This window comes from Balaenoptera acutorostrata, chromosome 12, assembly GCF_949987535.1.
Source record: "Balaenoptera acutorostrata chromosome 12, mBalAcu1.1, whole genome shotgun sequence".
Lineage (NCBI taxonomy): Eukaryota > Metazoa > Chordata > Mammalia > Artiodactyla > Balaenopteridae > Balaenoptera > Balaenoptera acutorostrata.
This window is the reverse complement of record NC_080075.1, coordinates 71860711-71878028: the sequence shown is the minus strand read 5'-3', so window position 1 is coordinate 71878028 and position 17318 is coordinate 71860711. Positions and strand designations below refer to the sequence as shown.

Genomic DNA, 17318 nt, shown 5'->3' with positions numbered 1-17318 from the left:
GAGCCAGGCGTCTGGGAATATCATTTCAGCTGCTGGGCAGGGGGATTAGACTGAAGAGGGACCATGGCCGTCCTTGCTGCCCCTCCCCCAGATCTTCAAGGGGTATCTGTGAGCACCCAGCTAGGAGGGCGAACACCCAGAGTGTGGGTGTGACCAGGGGGTGCACTCAGAAGGCAGCAGGCAGGGGCCCGAGCCGCGCTGGGAGACAGAGCTTCGGCCTCTAGATGCTGAGAGTCTGTTGGGAGAAACCCAGTTTACAACCAGGCAAGCAATACTTAAAAGCCCCAGAGAGACTCTCTGCGGGGAAGAAGATTGTTTCATGCTCCAAAGAGTTGATCTCCTAAGCGTTCTGTAAGCCCTTTGGGGGTCCGGCACCGTCCTGTGCGGGCCGATGCCTGGCGGTGCTGAGCGGAAGCCTGGAGGCACTGTCCCCGCTGGGGCGTGACCAGGCCCCGCACTCCTCACGGTCAGCTCGCCTGGGACCCCGAGCACTTCCCCTTTGAAGGCCATCCTTTGGTTTTTCCCCTGTTGCTGACTAATGGGGGGAGGGTAATCTGTGATTTTGCCGGTGACTCACCGCCATCAGACAGGCGGTGGCTTCTCCCCAGCAGTCCAGCGCAGGTGAGTTGCGTGAGTAGGAGATCCCAGCGCCCTCCACGGGCATCTGCATGGCCACCAGCAGAGCCAGGGCTGAGCTCCCGCCCGTGCGGCCCTGGGCAGAGCCAGCAGAGAACATGAGACGCCCGTTGCCAAGGCACCTGCCATCCGAGGCACACCAGGCAGGCGCAGATGGTGAGACAAGGTGGACAAGGGGTGGTGGCTCTGCTCTGGGGTCCCAGGCCTCAGGCAGCACCATATTCCTTAGCCCCACCTACCCACTCTCTGCCCTAGCCTTAGCCCAGGCAGGTGCACTGCGTCATCTCAGCTGACACACCCCACCCCGGGGGAGAGGGGGGCCGGCCTTTCTCAGTGGCCACGCTGCTGCCCCCTCCTCCCAGCTTCTCATCAAGCAGGTTCACGACGGAAAGAGCATCAGCCTGAGAGTAAGGAGATAGGGAGGATGGGCTCAGATTCTGCCTACTAGCTCTGGGGCCTTAGGGCAGCCCCCTGGGACAGCCATGCATTCATTCATTCATTCCTGCTGTCAGGCCCTAAGGAAGGTGAGCACCATGGGGCACTAAGGGTGAACCACCACCAGATTCTGCCCTCAAGGGGCTTCCAGAGAAGAGCTAGGCCATATGAGAGGGACCATCAACTTCTCCAGACCTTAGTTTTCCCTTCCCTGTAATGATCAGACTATGTGGCCGCTAAGGTTTCTTTCTGTTATAAAATTTTATAATTCTAAAGTACCTCTTTAAATAAGCCAAGCTTTCACAGTCGTTTGAGAAATGTTTGTTGAATTGCTGCGCATCGGGCTCTAGACTTGGAGGTGGGCTGCAGAGATGTCTGAATATGAGCAGCGGGGCTTGCCGTGAAGGAGCTTCTAGTGGGACGTGGGGGGATGGCTGAGCTGTGACGGACGCTTGCAGACAGAGCTGGGGGCCCAGGGCAGGAAGGCAGCCCTGCGGCTGGGGGAGCCCACGAGGACTACCCTGCCCCTCCTTCTCTGGCCAGTTGGCCCACGTGGCCTCCTCCCCTCAGACACTGCAGCAGGGGGCGCCCGGGGAGCAGAGGCGACTACAGCCCCCCACCCCGACTCCTGAGCGGGGCCTGGCCCTGCAGTTGCAGAAGCTGGCTGCACGCTGCTCAAGCCCCAGAGGAACTGGCCCAGCTCCAGGAGGCCTCCTCGGAGAGTCTCAGAAGGAGAAGGAACCACTAGGTAATTGTGATCGTTTCAGTACGCATTGACAAATACCCTATGATTTAGAAGGAGCCAGATTTCATCCCAATACTTTGATGTCTAGAAATGGATCCCAGTTGATTGTTTGTTGAAGTCCTCCTAAAACAGCATTTTATTTAATTCAACACACGCTGAGACTACGGTCTCAGCCTTCTCACGGGCGAGGAGCCCGAGCTGTATAAGACAGAGCCTAGACACCAGTCTGAACATCTCAAACTCAAGGCTGACCATGGCTGGGCCTGAGGTTGGAGGCCACTGTGCCATGGAACCCAGCAGAGGGGAGATTGATTCCAGCCGAGGGCGAGGACCTCTGCCCGAAGCTGTGAGCGTGTGATTCTGTGTTCTCGGTATGATATCAAGCCTTTGCACCTCAAGCGTGTTAGTTTCCTTGTTTTGTGATCTTGGACCCCCTAAAAATGAACCAGGCCTGCTCAAGGGTTGGCACATTTAGGGAGACTGTGTACATGAACCAGTTACAACCACTTGTTTGTTCCTAAAGCCCATACCAGCAGCCAGGCTGACATCGCTCAGGGCACAGCTACAAAATAAGCTCCCATCGTGCCGGGCACTTGCTTACCAAGGCGCCCAGAGTTGGATGGGCCGTCTTCACGGTGGCCTTTGGAGGGTTTGGGGTGACAGGCATTGAGGCAGAACCGGGTCTCTCTATAGAGATTCTGTTATAAGGATGACCCCTTTGCCACGGGGACAGCAACCCCAAATGAGTCAGTATTTACAGTGGCCGTTCGGGACAATGAGGACAAGGCAAGACCACAAGGATGATTAGCGGGACTTGTCTTACACTATTTACAGGACTGCTTTGATTTTCAGACCACAGTCGGCTTGCGTATGACTGATTAAAAACATGTGCCAGTTGAAGTCACAGCTGCAGAAGAAAACTGGAAAAAGAAAGGAGCCTTAGATGTTTGGGAACTTGCCTCTATTTGCAAAAATGAATTCTGACTTGATTTGTGTGTCCTTGGTTTCCTGACGAGGAGCTCCGTGTCCCCGAACCTCTCCTCCTACCCTGCCCGGTCCACCGCCACCCTGGCCTGGCTCAGCAAGCGTCATAGGGCTCCTCTTACGATTGCCCAGAGAAAAGCATGTGGGAATTCCAGAAAGAGACTACTGAGTCCAGTTTGGGAAAAGAGCAATTGTTTAGGCTCCTGCCAAATAAAAGGCCCCAAGTATATGAGGCTAAAGGCGGCAAGATCACAGGGTCTCCTCCTTGAAGTCGCGCTCCCGCAGCAAGACGAGCTCCAGTGGCACTGGGGTCAGGGTGTATCTTAACTAAACTCGCTCAGCGTCTGTTTTCTCACCTGCAAAATGGGACCTTGACTCCTGCCCCACGGGACAGTGTTGTGAGTGCCACCTGTGCGATGTTTAATCTGCTTTATGGGCTTCCTTCCTCTTTCCCCGGAGTCTCCAACCTCTTAGGGCTTTTTATTCTCTGTTTTTGTTTTCATTTTCTTAAAGCCGTACTGATTCAATTGTTCAGATGTTGATTGCATGGATTTTTGTTCTTTTGAAAAGGTACATTGAATAAATCAAGACCTATAATTCCAGCAGGGAAAATCCCTTTTGATGAGCCTTGTTGAAGAAAGTTTCCTAACTGCCTTCATCTCAAGGCCTCTGAGGATCTTCCTGACAGCTCCCTGTCACCACTCTCTTTAGTGCCGCCAGAGCCCCTTCCCCAGAACACATAGATGATTGGATTTTCCAGGCATTGTTTCCCCTGACAACTTAGTTTGAGCTCCCTGACTCTGGACCTCCTCTCAGTTGGAGGGCAGACATGGCCGAGAGGAACAGGCCTTCCTTCCCTCTCACCAACTGCCTGTAGTTCCCTGAACGTCGGATCGGAGCTCTGCCATGTTTGTGAAAAAGCATCCCAGATAAGGCGACCAGCATCTCCCCTCACCACCATCACCTACGGTGCGTCGGGGCCTGGGCTTGGCTGGTGCCTTCATTGAACAGGTGAAGAGGCAGGACACAAAGAGGTTAAGTGGCTTGCTCAAGGTCACGTGGGTGTCTCAGAACCATAACTGGGTGGCGCTTAGAGATTGCCAAGTATCCGTCTTCCTGTTAGAGGTGAGGAAACTGAGGCCCAGCTCCCGATGACCCGGCGAGCCAGGGCCTGGACTAGAGCCCGTGTCTTCTGCCTCATGGCTCAGTGCTCTTTCCACTTGCCCCACTGCCTCCCCTTTATAATACTTGTTGACCTGGACAGAAAAAGGTCTGCTTGAGGACTGGGCCCACTTCAGTACCCCCGTCTGGGGTAGCCAGAGCCACGTGATTCTTAAACGTCCATCTAGTCCACAGCTGCAACCTCCCCTCGACCAAGCTTTTGACCAGAGCCACACACGGGAGCGCACGCAGTGGCTCAAGCAGAAGCCGGCCGGGCGCAGGCGCCTCCCGCTGGTACCACGAGCACGCCTCCAGCAGCTCCGGGCTGCATTTCAAGAGGTACACGGTGTCCCAACCACTTTGGCTGGGTGTCCGATGCTGAGACTGACCACCTCTGTGCCTGCAGCTGCCAGCTCAATACGATACGTGAAAAATGATCCAAGAAGGCCCAGGGGAAAGGATAAACCGGGAGCAAGGACCATAGGACCTCTCCATCCACACAGGGGCTTTCTCTTCTGCAGCCACACATGCCCTGGCTGTCCGCCTCTCCCCGCAGACCCAGCTGGGTCCCCACGGTAACAGTTGACACCTATTGATCAACTGGTTTGCCAGGTACCAGGCCAAGTGCTTACACGGAGCATCTCATTTAATCCTCATGAGGATCATCCTTTAAGGTAGGCGTCATGGCTCACCTCTTAGAGTTGAAGAAATTAGAGCTAAACCGGTGAGTCACTTGCCCAGGTGGTACAGCCAGTAAGGAGCAGGGCCAGGCCTTGAGCCCACACTGCCTGTCCTTCACAGCCTCCAGCCTGCAGGGCCTTGGAGATCATCAGGCACAGCTCCCTGCCTTGAAGATGAGGGATCTGGTGCCCAGAGAAGGGAAGAGGCTTACTCCTGGACCCAAGGCCCAGAAAAGTAGACCTGCTGAGCAGCCCAGCACCCTGATTCCTGGCCTCAGGGGTCTGTCTACTCCGCCCCTGCTGTGCCTGTGAGCTGAGGCCAGGAGCCAGTCCTGCTTCCAATTCATGGAAAACCTACCTGGCCTCAGCCTGGGGTCAGTGCTTTAAGTTTTATTCTGCTAGCCTGAGACTCTGGGATCGGATGGAGTTGTGATCTTATAAAACCCAGAGTGAAGGGACTTCCCTGCCGGTCCAGTGGTTAAGACTCCGTGCTCCCAGAGCAGGGGGCACAGGTTCAATCCCTGGTTGGGGAACTAGGATCCTGCATGCCCCACAGCGCAGCCAAAAAAATAAATAAAACCCAGGGCAAAGGGACTGAGATCAGTGAAGAGGGTCAGAGCCTTATGTTGTCCGAAGGCATATTTAGCTCTAATTTGGTCTAAAAATAATTTCTCTTCCAGTGGGAGTAGAATGAGGAGCTTGGCTGCCTCAAGGCCTCTCTCCCTGAGGGCCCTTTTGGCCAGTTAAGGGGGACGTGAGAAGACCTTCCCCCCACCCCCCTGTAACACGCTTACACTTTTAAAGCTTACCATACACTTTGTCTTCGGGTGAAAGCGTTTTTTAAAAGGTGACAGACAACTAGTGCCATTGGCAAGCGGTATACTCTGGGCAGCTCTCCATTTTCTCTGATAAAAACTGAAATAAATGAAAACAGCACTTCAAAAGAAAACCTATCGATGGATGGGAGCCAGTTGTCATTTTCCCCTTCCTCCTCCCCTGCCTGAGCCAACTTGGTGAGGACCCGCGTTGAGAAGGACTCACTGACAACAGCTGGCAGCATCATGCCTTTCAATAGCCCTTCTCCGCACTGCTTCCCCTTGGCGTCACACCCTTTGCCCTGGCAGGGAAAGCCCAGGACACCACAGGAAACTTCAGAACTTTCTGAAGAAGGAAAAAGCTTGCTCCCTCTTGCCAAGACCTTTCGGTCTAAGGAGCTTGCACTGGTGTGGCCCCTTCCCCAGAAGTTTCCAAGGAAAAACTGAGCTGATGAGATTTGCCCAGTGTGAGGCCGGGCCTGAGGAGGGAGAGCGGGGGAGAGACGCCCCTGCCCCGGTGCCCAGGGCCCGTTCCAGCAGCGCCAGCACCACTCCCTCATCGGGCACCTATCTTGGAGCCAACAGCCTGTGCCCCTGGTGTCCTCCCCTCTGACTTGGGACAGGGACGCCACCCCGCCCAGTGGTGCTGGGGTACGTCACGCTCCACGGTGTCCGTCAGGCAGTAAAGCAGATGCAGCGGAGACGGGCAGCAGCCTGTCAATATCTGACCCTCTGAAGAAGGGTCACCAGGCTCCCCTCCAGCAAACACAGATATCGCTGGGGAGATAGCAGCAGGTGAAGCACAGGGAAGGAACGAACAGCCCTCACGTCCGAGGGGCGGCAGCCAGTTGGCAAGGTTCCTTCCCACACGTCTTGTGTGTGAGCATCACATCAGGGTGGGCTTGTTGCCCCTCCTCACTGTGGGGAAACAAGGCTCAGGGCTTCTCTCGCCCGGCCAGCCTCACCCTCGGTCAGGGGCTCCTTCTGCCTCATCACAGTGCCCCTTCCCATAAGGACGATCGTGGGCAAGGGATTTGCAGTCCTAAGCCTCAGAGAAGGTGGCGGCTTGGCTGGATCAGGATGCAGGTGGAGGAAGGTGTTTATCCTTCTCACTAACTGTCGGCATAGGTTGAAGTTTGAGAATGGACGACAGTTTTATAGTTTTCTTCCTCAGAACCTAAACGTTGCATTTGCCTGCTTTGTGGGGTTGCTCTCTCTCACTTTCCTCGACAGCGTGCAAGGGACGTGCTTGAACTGCTCTTGCAAACCTGGTGGCCATCGGTAGTTACCTTAATTACAGCCGTGAAGTCCACACTGGGCCCTGTGTATGGGCAGGCCTGTGGGGTCACTGAGAAGGGGACATGCCCCCTGCTTTCCAGGTCTGGCAGTGCAGCCCGGCCAGCAAGCCGTGTGCACACGTGACACGTGCCCCAGCAGAAGCACAGAGAGCGTCTGCAAGCAGGGAGAGAACCTTCTGGTGGCCAGGGAAGCCTTGATGGGGGCAAGGGCATTTGACCTGAGCGTGACTAAAGCCCCGAGGTGGAAATGGCACGTGTGAGGAAGAGCAGGTGGCCAGACTGCAGGGAGCGGGCGTGCGGGCTGGCGTCCTGGACGGTGCGTGGGCTTCGGGGGCTTAAAACGCCCCCCGACTGCACGTGACATCACAGTGAGGAGCCTTACCTGCAGTTTTTCTGGGAGAGGATCCTTAGCTTCCTCAGCTTCTCAGAGGTGAGGGGAGGCACGATCCCCAAAACGTAACCGAGGAAAAGTGCAAATAGTAAAAATCATGGCATGCCAGGCTGCGAGTTTGGGCAGATGAAGGGTCTTGGTTGGGGTGGTGGCAGAGACCCACATTCAAAGAGAATTGATTTAGTTGCAACAGAAAAGCGAAGTAAGCCTTTTGTCTCGGGGAGAAACAGCAGTTTTGTGAAAGGTAACAAGGCAGGGAGCCCAGGTGTTGGGACACTGGGGAGGAAGAGGAAGAAACTTCAGGATGAATTCATCACAGGGGTTTAGGGAGAAGTGGAAACTGAGGGTTCTGTTATAGAAGTACCAGGGGGCCGAAGCACTTTCAAATGCGTAATATTGATGAAAAAGTGCATTTGGAACACACTGGCTTGAGTTATAGAGAGATGTCCAGGTCACAATGTCCTGCAGGTGGTTGGAAATGTGGGCCTGGAAGTTTGGGAGAGAAATAAGGGCTGGAGACCCAGATTGGTTGGTGGGGGGGTGGGGGGGAGGTTCTCTGCTGAGGGTGTTTCGAGCCTGAGAGGAAGCGAGGGGAGTGGCGAGCAGGACGGGAAGAGGCCAAGGAGAGATTTCGTGTGGGAGTGGGGAAGGCGGGAAGGAGAGGAGGAGGGACGGAGGGGGTCTAGACGTGTAATGTCCCAGGGGAAAGAGAGCTCCCAGACACAGGCGCCCACGCGTGAATGCGGCAGAGAGGCTGCAGAGACTGGGACTGAAAAAATTCAGCAAAGCACGGAAATTTGAAAGAGGGTTTCCGGTGACTTGGCATTAGGGGAGGGGATCAGGCAGGTGTCATCAGTGACTGCTCTTAGCGGCGATTTAGCGGCGATCCCGGGGCTGCTGAGTTGTGTGGGGCTCTTCGCCCGATGCTGAGCCACCCATTTGACACTGAACCGCCGACACTGAACCACCCGTTTGAGTTTCATGACTGCTGAGCAGTTCTCTGCTCTCTTCTCACGGATGGGTTTCACCTTGTTGCCTCTCGCCGCTTCAGCAGGTCTGCCCTCTGCCTTTAAGTTAGCTCCCCGACTCCTAATGTGGGGCTTCTGACCTCCTGGAGCGCCCAGCTTATTAGAACCATATCCTAAATAACATAGACGTGGGTACGGTACTGAGGCCTTTGTGGTACTGATGGTGACAGGTGTCTTGGTGGCCCTTCCTAGCTCAAGTCACAGGTCCAGGTGAGCCACTTCTGGATAAGTCCGGTGTGACTGCTCTGATCTCACGGGCATCAGGGGTGCGGGAGGGAGGACTGGGAGACACACAGGGTGCCCACCGCAACCTCTGCGGCTTCCTCTCCCTCTGCTTTCTACCTCACCCTTTCTCTTCCGGAAGAGTGTTTAGTTCCCAGCTCCTGACCAGCCATCCCACGCCCCCAGGCCTCTGCTCCTGCTGTGTCTTTTGCCTCGAACACCTGTAAAATGGCTACTTCACCGCCTCCTTCACTGGTTGCCCGAGGCTGGTGCCTCATGGCATTGCCATAAATGCCCTCACCACGTATTTCTTACGTGTCTGCTCCTTCTCTAAACTGAGGTCACCTGCATGGCAGGTGCCACATCTGGGTCATCTCACAACCCTTGGCACCTCAGGCAGTGCCTGGCACAGTCAGCGTGGCACGTGCCCCTCTCCTGCTGTTGGACAGAGAGCCTGCTTCTCCAGATTCGAACCTGGTTGCCGGAAAAGCCAAACGGTCTGCCCCAGACCCTGTCACTAGTCTGTGGCTGACCAGGGAACGTTCTCCTGATAGCCAGCCTGGCTTTCTTTCCAGTAGATCAAACTACAAATATGTCTGCCAACAAATGGAGACCGTGGATCACTTAGAAATCCCTCTTATCAGACCCTCTCTGTCTATATGAAGTCAAAGATCCACTTGAGTAAAAGTGCAACCTTGTTGATATTTCAGATCACGAAAACGACGGTGGTTGGCTTGATCACTCTCTGGCTTGTAGCTTGGACCCTTGGCTTTGACCTGGGGAAGGGCAGACGGAACCCGAGTACTGATGTCTAATAGGAATTGGCAGCCAGGAAGGTCCGAGTACAGGCCCTTTAAATATCCATGAGAGATAGCATGGTAGTGAACTGTATGGACCTCCCTTGGAAAAATCCAGAGGGCTTTGCATCAGCAGGGAAGGGAATCCAATCCAAGATGCATGAACAATAAATAACAACTGTTCCGAGTTAGGTTGAAAGCTCTGAGTTGCACTTTTTTTTTTTTCAAGATGTTTGTGCTAACCACAATTTTTTTTCTCCCCCTTTCCCACCAGGGCTTATTTCAAAACCTTTGTCCCTCAGTTCCAGGAGGCAGCGTTTGCCAATGGAAAGCTCTAGGAAACACCAGTCTTGAGAGGTGGCCAGCCAGGCTGCTCTGTCCACATGCGTGTCAGCACATATGGCCGCTTCCTGGAAGCCATTGGAATGTCTTCACGGCAGCATTTCGCTCACACAGCAGCTTTGCGCCCCGACTGGAACCCAAACTTGAGCTGGCTGGCGGGAACCTGGGTCCCAGAGCCCCTCACCTCTGGTTGCTCCCTCTTTGTTTCCTTCAGTATACTTCTTAGTTGGAAGAAATAAAGTCACAAATCAGGATGCTGTTATTTTTCCAGGGAACGTTAAGACATCATAAATGCACACACCCTGATTCCAAAGCCTTTGTCTCTGAGACCTCTTTTAAGTTTTCAGATAAAACACCCATTTGCTTTTTTCTTTCCCCCTGAAGCCAGCGCCTTGTGCGTGTGTGTTTCACACCCAACCTTTCCCATTTGGACAGTCCCTCATTGGAAAGGTGCTGCCTGAATGAGTCTGACCAACTGGCAAGGTTTCAGCCACCTACCCAGCTGGGCCCTAGGCCAGCGCTGGGGAACAATTGGGTGCCAGCGTCAAACGCCGCTCCCCCATCCATCTCCAGACCCCCGTGTGTGTGCCGTGTACAAAGCCCATCCTGACCCAGGAGGCAGTCATTAAAGGTTGCTGAATGCATCAAGGAATCCATCCCTCCTCCCGAGGCTGGTGGGAGAGTTGTCTGGGCTGACGAAGCACTGTGCGAATTATACCTGAAAGACACAGGTTGGGTCCCGTGGGTGATCCCTGGGCTCAGGCCTGCCAGCTCCGCAGCCATCCGGGAACGGAGCGGGGGAAGGTACCCTGAGCAAGCTCCATCTTCCCTAAATTTATGGATTATCAGAGCCAGGCGGGGTTTCAGAAGTCATCTTGTTTCCACCCCCAAGCCCTCTCCCCTGCTACTCCCTTCAGTGTCAGAGGCGAGAACTAAGGCCCACGAGCTAAAGAAACTCTGCCAGCAAATTAGGGCAAACCTGGGAGTCGGGAGCCATCACACGACTTCCCTCAACTTACACCCAGGCTGGCCACAGCCAACTTGCCCGCTTGACAAGGTCTAGTTTAGTTTAGCGGCGTTCCACCCTGAGGGCTTTCGACACAGGGAAGTGGGACCTCGGCTCGGAGGCGAGAGAAACCAGCAGGCTGAGTGGCCTGTGCTCTTACTTCGGCGCACCTGCCTCTCTCCCGCTGTAGGGCCCGCACAGGTGGCACCCAGCCTCTCACTCTTCCCTCAGCTCCTCTTGTGGTTGGTGGAGCTCAGTTTCACCACGTCAGCCTGAAAGGGAGGCAGCTCGGGGCCCTTTTGGGGGCCAGTGAGGGTACCCCTCCATCCTGTATTCTCCAGCACCCAGGAATGTTCTCAGGAGGTGGGAGAACAGGTAGAACAGACCTCCCAGCTTGGCTTCCAGCCGAAGCGCTGCCCAACTCTGGGATCTTTCACCACTTGAGTACTTTGCCTTGAAACCTTGGGAATTCCCATGACAGAGAACAGTCCAGTGTCCTGCATCGGCGCCGTAGCATTGCCGTCAGCCGGCAGTGTGACCCTGAGTAAGTCACTTCTCTGTGTAGTCAGAACCACCCGGAGAGCTTTTTAAAGAGCTGCTGCTCAGGGCCCCGCTGCAGGCCCGCTGAATCATACCTCATTAGCTGGGGCTTGGGCGTCCGGATTTTGATAAAAGTCCCCAGGTGATCCTGTTGAGCACGTGGTCGCAGCCATGCTGGAGTCTCTTCTGACCCTGGCCAGCTGCCTACCTCCTCTGCCCCAGGGCAGCTGTGTGCCAGTTTCCACTCTCCTGCACCGTGACATGGTCACTCAGGATGGAGGGGCATGGATTGGGCTCACTGCCCACAGAGCCTAGAGTAGACAGACTCAGGGTTTGCTTCAGGCCCAGTAAGGGTTTCCAGCTTCAGTTCTAGCCGGGGGTGGTTGGCAGCTGTGGGGCGAGGTGAGGTCACGTGGCCTGGACCCCTGGCATTTCAAATCGCCAGTCCGCAGTGACAGCAGCCAGTATTGGGCAGTGTGACCTGGGAGTGGCCCTCCTGCCCCGCCAGTCTCTTGGAGTCCAGATGGCTCAGGCTGGCCAGATTGTCGACGGTAGCCCGCACGTCTGGGAAGCAGGCCCAATCCAACCAGAAGTGCTGTCCTGCACTTTATCTCAGCACATCTCTGCAGCAGACCTATGAAGTAAGCAAGTGAGGAGGGTCGCCCCTGTTCCACAGATGAGGAAGCAAGATCAGAGAGGTTAAGTGAGTTACCCATGATCACCAGCCAGTCGGTGCCAGAGTCAGGACTTAGCCCGGGCTCCCAGCTCCAGATCCAGTACCGCTTCTCGCGTTCGTCCATGACTCTAGTAAACAAACTGAGACTTCTTTCTTCCCCAACGAAGGATGATGTACTATGTGTAGGTTTGTGAGCATGGAGATTATATGATTTTTAAAAAGACTTTCAGCCCCCTTAGCACAGGGGGAAGATTTGGGCTCATTTTCTTATGCGGAACCAAAGAACAGAAGGTGACAATAGCCACTTCATATTTCAAATGCCAGGGACTCAGAACCAGTGTTTGTTTGTGAGATTTTTATCTCTACCCACAACAGCAACGGAAGCAAGCGGCACTTGTAAATGGGCGACAGTCGCCTGTGTATTTTTTAAACACTACTTGCTAGTGCGGCCCATCACTGAGCATTGTACCTGCGCACAGAGTGCAGCCCAGGACTAATTAGTAAATGGCTATAAAATGCTTTGAAGATCAAAAGTGCCATATACGACAGCACATTATTATTACCTTGTAAATCCTGTCTCCAGCTTACTCGGCCCTTGTAATTTCAGTTGAATCTTTAGCTCAGCACAGACAAGGAAAAGGACTCAGATGTTATGAGTGTTTACTACTAATGGCTGCATCAGAGCATCTCCTGGAGTGCCGGGGAGGAGGCACAAGAGACCGGGGCAGCCAGTGTTCAGCCTTCTCCCAGCCTCTTGGTTTCCTGAGGACCCACGACAATAGGGAGACGGTGCTTTGTTAGAGAGAGAGAGAGAGAGAGCTCGTTTTCTCCTGGGGATGAACTGGAAAGAGGGTGGGCTTGAGGAGGAGAGAAACTTGTATTTGAATCCTGGTTCTGCCCACTTAGTGGCTGGTAAATATTTAATGAGCAGTTCTTCAGCAGTTTAAAAAAGAAGAGAAATAAAAAGAGGGGGCTGGTTTGTATTGTTTGCCGATTTCCATGGTGTAAATGCTCTCACCATGACCGATTCCATGCTCCCAACATGAGGTCACTGGACGCAGGCTTGGAAAGAGCAGGGAGAGTTGAGTGGTGGGAGCCTCTGTTGGGGTGAGCGGTCTCCAGTGTGGATCTTTACTTAATGTCACTGAGTTTTGTTTTCCTCATCTGTAAAATGGGAATAAATACCATCTGCCTCCCAGGGTTGTGAGAATTAAATAAGAAAAGTATATAAAGCACAAAGCACAGAGCTTGGCGCATAGAAACGTTTGCTAAACAGTGGCTGTTATTATTGCAGACCAGAAAAAGGATTTTCTGATGTTGACTTTGGCCTTTTCCTAAAAAGTCAGAATGCCCCTGTTAAAAAGTCCTGCCAATGAATATGCCCCCTTTGGAAGAGTGACCCTGTCTGTGTGACTAGGAAGACAAAATGATGTCATCTTGATTTTAACGAATGAGGGGTTAGATGTATCCGTGAGAGTTCCCTCCACCTCTGCCCCACGCTCGTCTTGCTTGAACTCTCGGCAGGTCCTCAGCCTCTCACAGTGACCTGCTTCTTTGTTCGGCCTCCCGCCTCCGCATAGGCAGGAAAATCTAGAGCCGCACAAGCCACTTTTGCTTCTGACTCAGTTTCAGTTCCTGACAGCTACAGACCCTTGTTTTGGAGTCACAGCCTAGCCAGAGAAATGACCACATTCAGTTTGCCTCTTGCTTGGGCCTATAAATAGAACAAGCCCAGAACTTGCCCCAGTTCATGGGGACTGGCCTGTGCCACAGTTCTTAACATGAATGTTAAGAACAGCATCTAATGGTAACGTGACATCGAGTTCTGTTAATGGCAACATGATTAATTCATTGGTGCTTTTTAAAATGAAAACAAGAGAAGAAACATCACCTTTACGTGTATGCATCTTTGGTGCTCACGGCACTGCTAGGAGAGTAAAAGTCAGGAGAGTAGACCAGACATGTAATAGACGCAGGGTACTGAGCAGTGGTAACAGTGATCACTGCCCTTAGTGAGCTATGAATGACATTCCATACTAGCTACTTTTCTAATCCTCCTAACAACTAAGTGAGGTAGGTGTTATTATCCCCATCTTATAGATAAAGAAACTAAGCCTCAAAGAAGTTAAATAACTTACCCACGCCCAGGGAACGGGTATATTTCCTTATTCATCCATCGTATCTACTTTCCCTCCCTTCCCCTCTATCTCTCCCTTTCCATCCCCTTCCTTATTACACAAAGGAAGTGAACTCAGGGCTCTCTGTTTCTTTCTACTTCCTTTTCCCAGCTTCTCCAAATGAGATATTTATTGAGCATCTACTGTATACAGAGCCCTGTATGAGACATTCATATACTTGTTTTTGCTATTTTCCCCAGGAGGAGAGGGGCTTGGGGTGGTTGGGGCTGGCCAAGGTCAGATGCTGGTTCCAAGGCCAGGCTTCACACAGCAGTTCTGTGTGTCTGTGTCCCCAACTAAGATACTTTGAAGCAGTCTTTGTAGATGTGGATAGGTCTAGCTATGTGGCTGTCTAAATATACATAAATACCAGTTGATTTTCAGATGGTCGAGCCAGGGCCAGCCCACAGTTTTAAAAAAAATCTGACTTCAAAGCTTGTGCCATATTCTCAGGTTAAAGTCCAACACACACTTGGTTGAAATAATGGCCTGACATCTGGGAAAAACAAGACGAAAATAGTTGTTCTGATCATTAAGGAAAATTACCAAAGGAAGGTATTACCAAAGACAGCAGGATCCACGACTGACTCCAGGTTAAATATGCAGTAACGCCAAAGGTTATTTCCTAACGTAACTCATGTTTTCCTTCTCCAGGGTTCCCACGTTGGCGCCTTCATTCTCTGATCCCCTTCACAGAGCCACACTTTACAAGCCTGCAAGGTCATGCTTGGGGTCATGATAACTTCTGACTAATGATGGCAGTAAAAGTAGCCCCACAAGCAACCCAGGAATGACCAGCGTGGCCCTCCCTGCTCTGGGCCAGCTGCCTTGGTACCATCTTGGAATGAGCCAAATGGCGTGGGACAGACACTTGCTCCTCCAAAGCAGAGCCCGCCGTCCCCTTCTTTGAAGCCCCCAGAGAGCAGAGTCCCTCCGCAGAAGTCTCCTCATTCCAGGTTCTCTTTGGAATCTGCCCTTTGAGCTGGTTTAGGAGCCACTCATAAAAATTCATCCCTTTCGACTCCATGATCACATTTCTGCCGCAAAATGGGACTTCCAGCTCCCGGAGACCTGTGGCTGTTTGGGCAGGTGCCGAAAGAGTAGAAGATAGGAGGGTACCAGGCGCCTCTAGAAATAAGGTGGTGGGTGGGTGTTAATAGCGACGGCTGCCCTCTTGAGCACCGTGAGTGATATTCCAGGCGCTGTTCCGGGTCCTTGGCATCCATTCCCTTCTTGGTCCTCTGACCCTTCAGAGAACTAGGACAGGCCACCGCTGCAGAGAGAGAGCCAAAGGGAGGCCTCAGGGCTCTGATGGCAGTTCCTGAGACGTACAAAGTCATTTGAGGAAGGCAATGTCGTCCACCTCCCCAGGGGAAATTTTGAAGGGATTTCGAGTCATTCGGGTGCGTGAGTAGGTTCGTGGAGGGGGTTTTACCTTGGGTTCATTTTACAGCCCAGCTGAATGAAGGCTGGTGTCATGCCTGGGGACACGAGATCTGGGGCAGGGGTCACTGACACGGCCAGATTGCCCTGAGGGGAGACGCATTCCACCTCGAAGCACATGCGCACCCACACACGCACACAGGGCGGCTTTAGATGCCCTGATGCTGCTTAGCCCGCCTCGGTGCCCACTCCCGGGACTCAGCGCGGGCACAGATTGGGGGAGGACGCCTCACCGCAACTCCGCACCACAGCTCGCAGCCTGCACGGGCCGGCGGGTTGCCCAGTCCAGCCCTCTCCCAGCTTTCCACCCTCACTGAGACCCAGGCTGCCCTCTGGGGCACCCCCTTGCCTCGCCTGCTGTCCCCCCCAGCCTCCCAGGACTGGTGGCCCGCACCCTCGCCCACTCCAGCTGCTGGCCGATCGGCAGCCGGCAGCCACCGGGGAGCAACCCCTTCCAGAGCTCTCTCCAGGCTGGAGCCGCGCGTGGATGAAACCGAGCCCTGGGCTGATTGGCTTGTTGTCAGCAGTTGAGGCCCCGCGGGCTCTGGAGCCAGCTGGCCTGGGTCAAGTCCCGCCTCCACCACTTACTGGAGGCGTGAAGTTGAGCAAGCCGCTTGACCTCAGTTTCCTACCCTGCAAGCAAATGGGGCAACTACCTGCGTCCTGGGCCTGGCAGAGGACTCAGTGAATCCGGATGTGTGAGGTGCTTAGACCAGCGCTGGCAGAGTAAGTGCTCAGGCAAGGCTGTCTTTGATGCTAGTGCCTTTTAGGTCTGATGCAGGCTGCTCCTTGCCTTCTTTGTACTGCTTCCTTTCCTTTCCTATCCCTACCCTTAAGCTTCACCTGACGAAAAAAAAAAAAAGAACCCTTTTCTGCCCCTGACTTCCAGTCCCATAGACGCTACTCCCTCCTGGAGCACCTGCGACACCCCTGCTGCCAGCTCTCCCTCCCCCACCAGCCCCACCAGCCCCACCAGGCCCGCGGCCCCTCCCCCTCCCGGGGTCCTCAGTGAGCCTGTGCTGGGTGGGCAGCTTGACCTGAGGTCCCCAACTCGTCACTTCCATCAAGCTCCTAAGACCCCCTTGTTTCAAAATGTTTGCTTATTAAACTGCATTTCTTAAGTAATCATTTATTTCCCCTTTGAAACCAAGGGCTTACATACTTGCTTACATCCCGGTGAGCGCCGGAGACTGGAAGTTACCTCACTGAGTGGGCATGTTTCCAGTCAAAACTAGCACCCTTTACTAGCTGGGGTTCCTTCTTGCTGGTAAACATGCAATAAACATTAGCCTTCCTTAAAATCTTGACTGTCGATGACGAACCCCTTTCCTGCCTTTTGGAACCCCTGTTAGAAAGCCTGGTCTGCCTGGGCCAGGCCCACAGGCTAACTGGAGAAACAGGAGGAGCTCCCAGTGTAACCATCACAGCTCCCTCTCCAGCACCCCGTCCCCCACTCGTTCTCATGTGAGCCACCCTGGCCTCGACAGGGCACCCAGAGAGTGAGAAGCAGGTTTCCAGGTCTGGAGAGGGTAGCATCATCCAGAAACCTTGAGGAGAGTCCCACACCCAAGGAAGGGTGGGCAGGCCTGCAGAGGCTGTAGGAAGAGGTACCAGGGCCATCCTGGAGCCCAAAGATGGGCTGAGTTCAAGGAGGACACAGGGGAGCCCAGGCTGACAGGTTAGGATAAACAAATGTAAATTAGAACAGAAATCGGTGCCCAGCCAGGCAGCCCTCCATCTGCTCCACACTTGTTTACTGAGCACTTTCTATGTGCCCAGAGGCGGGAGTTGCTTCCAGGGCAGAAGTAAGAATTGAATCCCATTGATGCGTTAGACAGACATCTGTCAGCATCCCCACTGATCCTGGCACTGAGGCTGTACTGATGATAAGACCAGCCCTGCCCACAAAAAGCCAGGGAGATAAGGCAAGTACCCCCTCCCC

At 53.8% G+C, this 17318-nt stretch overlaps 1 protein-coding gene across 8 annotated transcripts in view; it reads left to right on the top strand.

Moving 5' to 3' along the window:
* BABAM2 (BRISC and BRCA1 A complex member 2) overlaps positions 1 to 16501 on the top strand; it is a 456810-nt gene extending 440309 nt beyond the window's left edge. For 6 of the 8 annotated variants that reach the window (XM_057558629.1, XM_057558628.1, XM_057558632.1 and 3 more), the window contains one exon: positions 14588 to 16501. In XM_057558629.1, the coding sequence (XP_057414612.1) occupies positions 14588 to 14682 (95 nt within the window). In that variant the 3' untranslated portion in view covers positions 14683 to 16501. Of the gene's footprint in view, positions 1 to 9466; positions 9787 to 14587 lie in introns of those variants that run through there. The other 2 variants (XM_007191359.2, XM_057558631.1) reach the window with 1 other exon arrangement.
* The last annotated feature ends 817 nt before the right edge of the window (positions 16502 to 17318 follow it).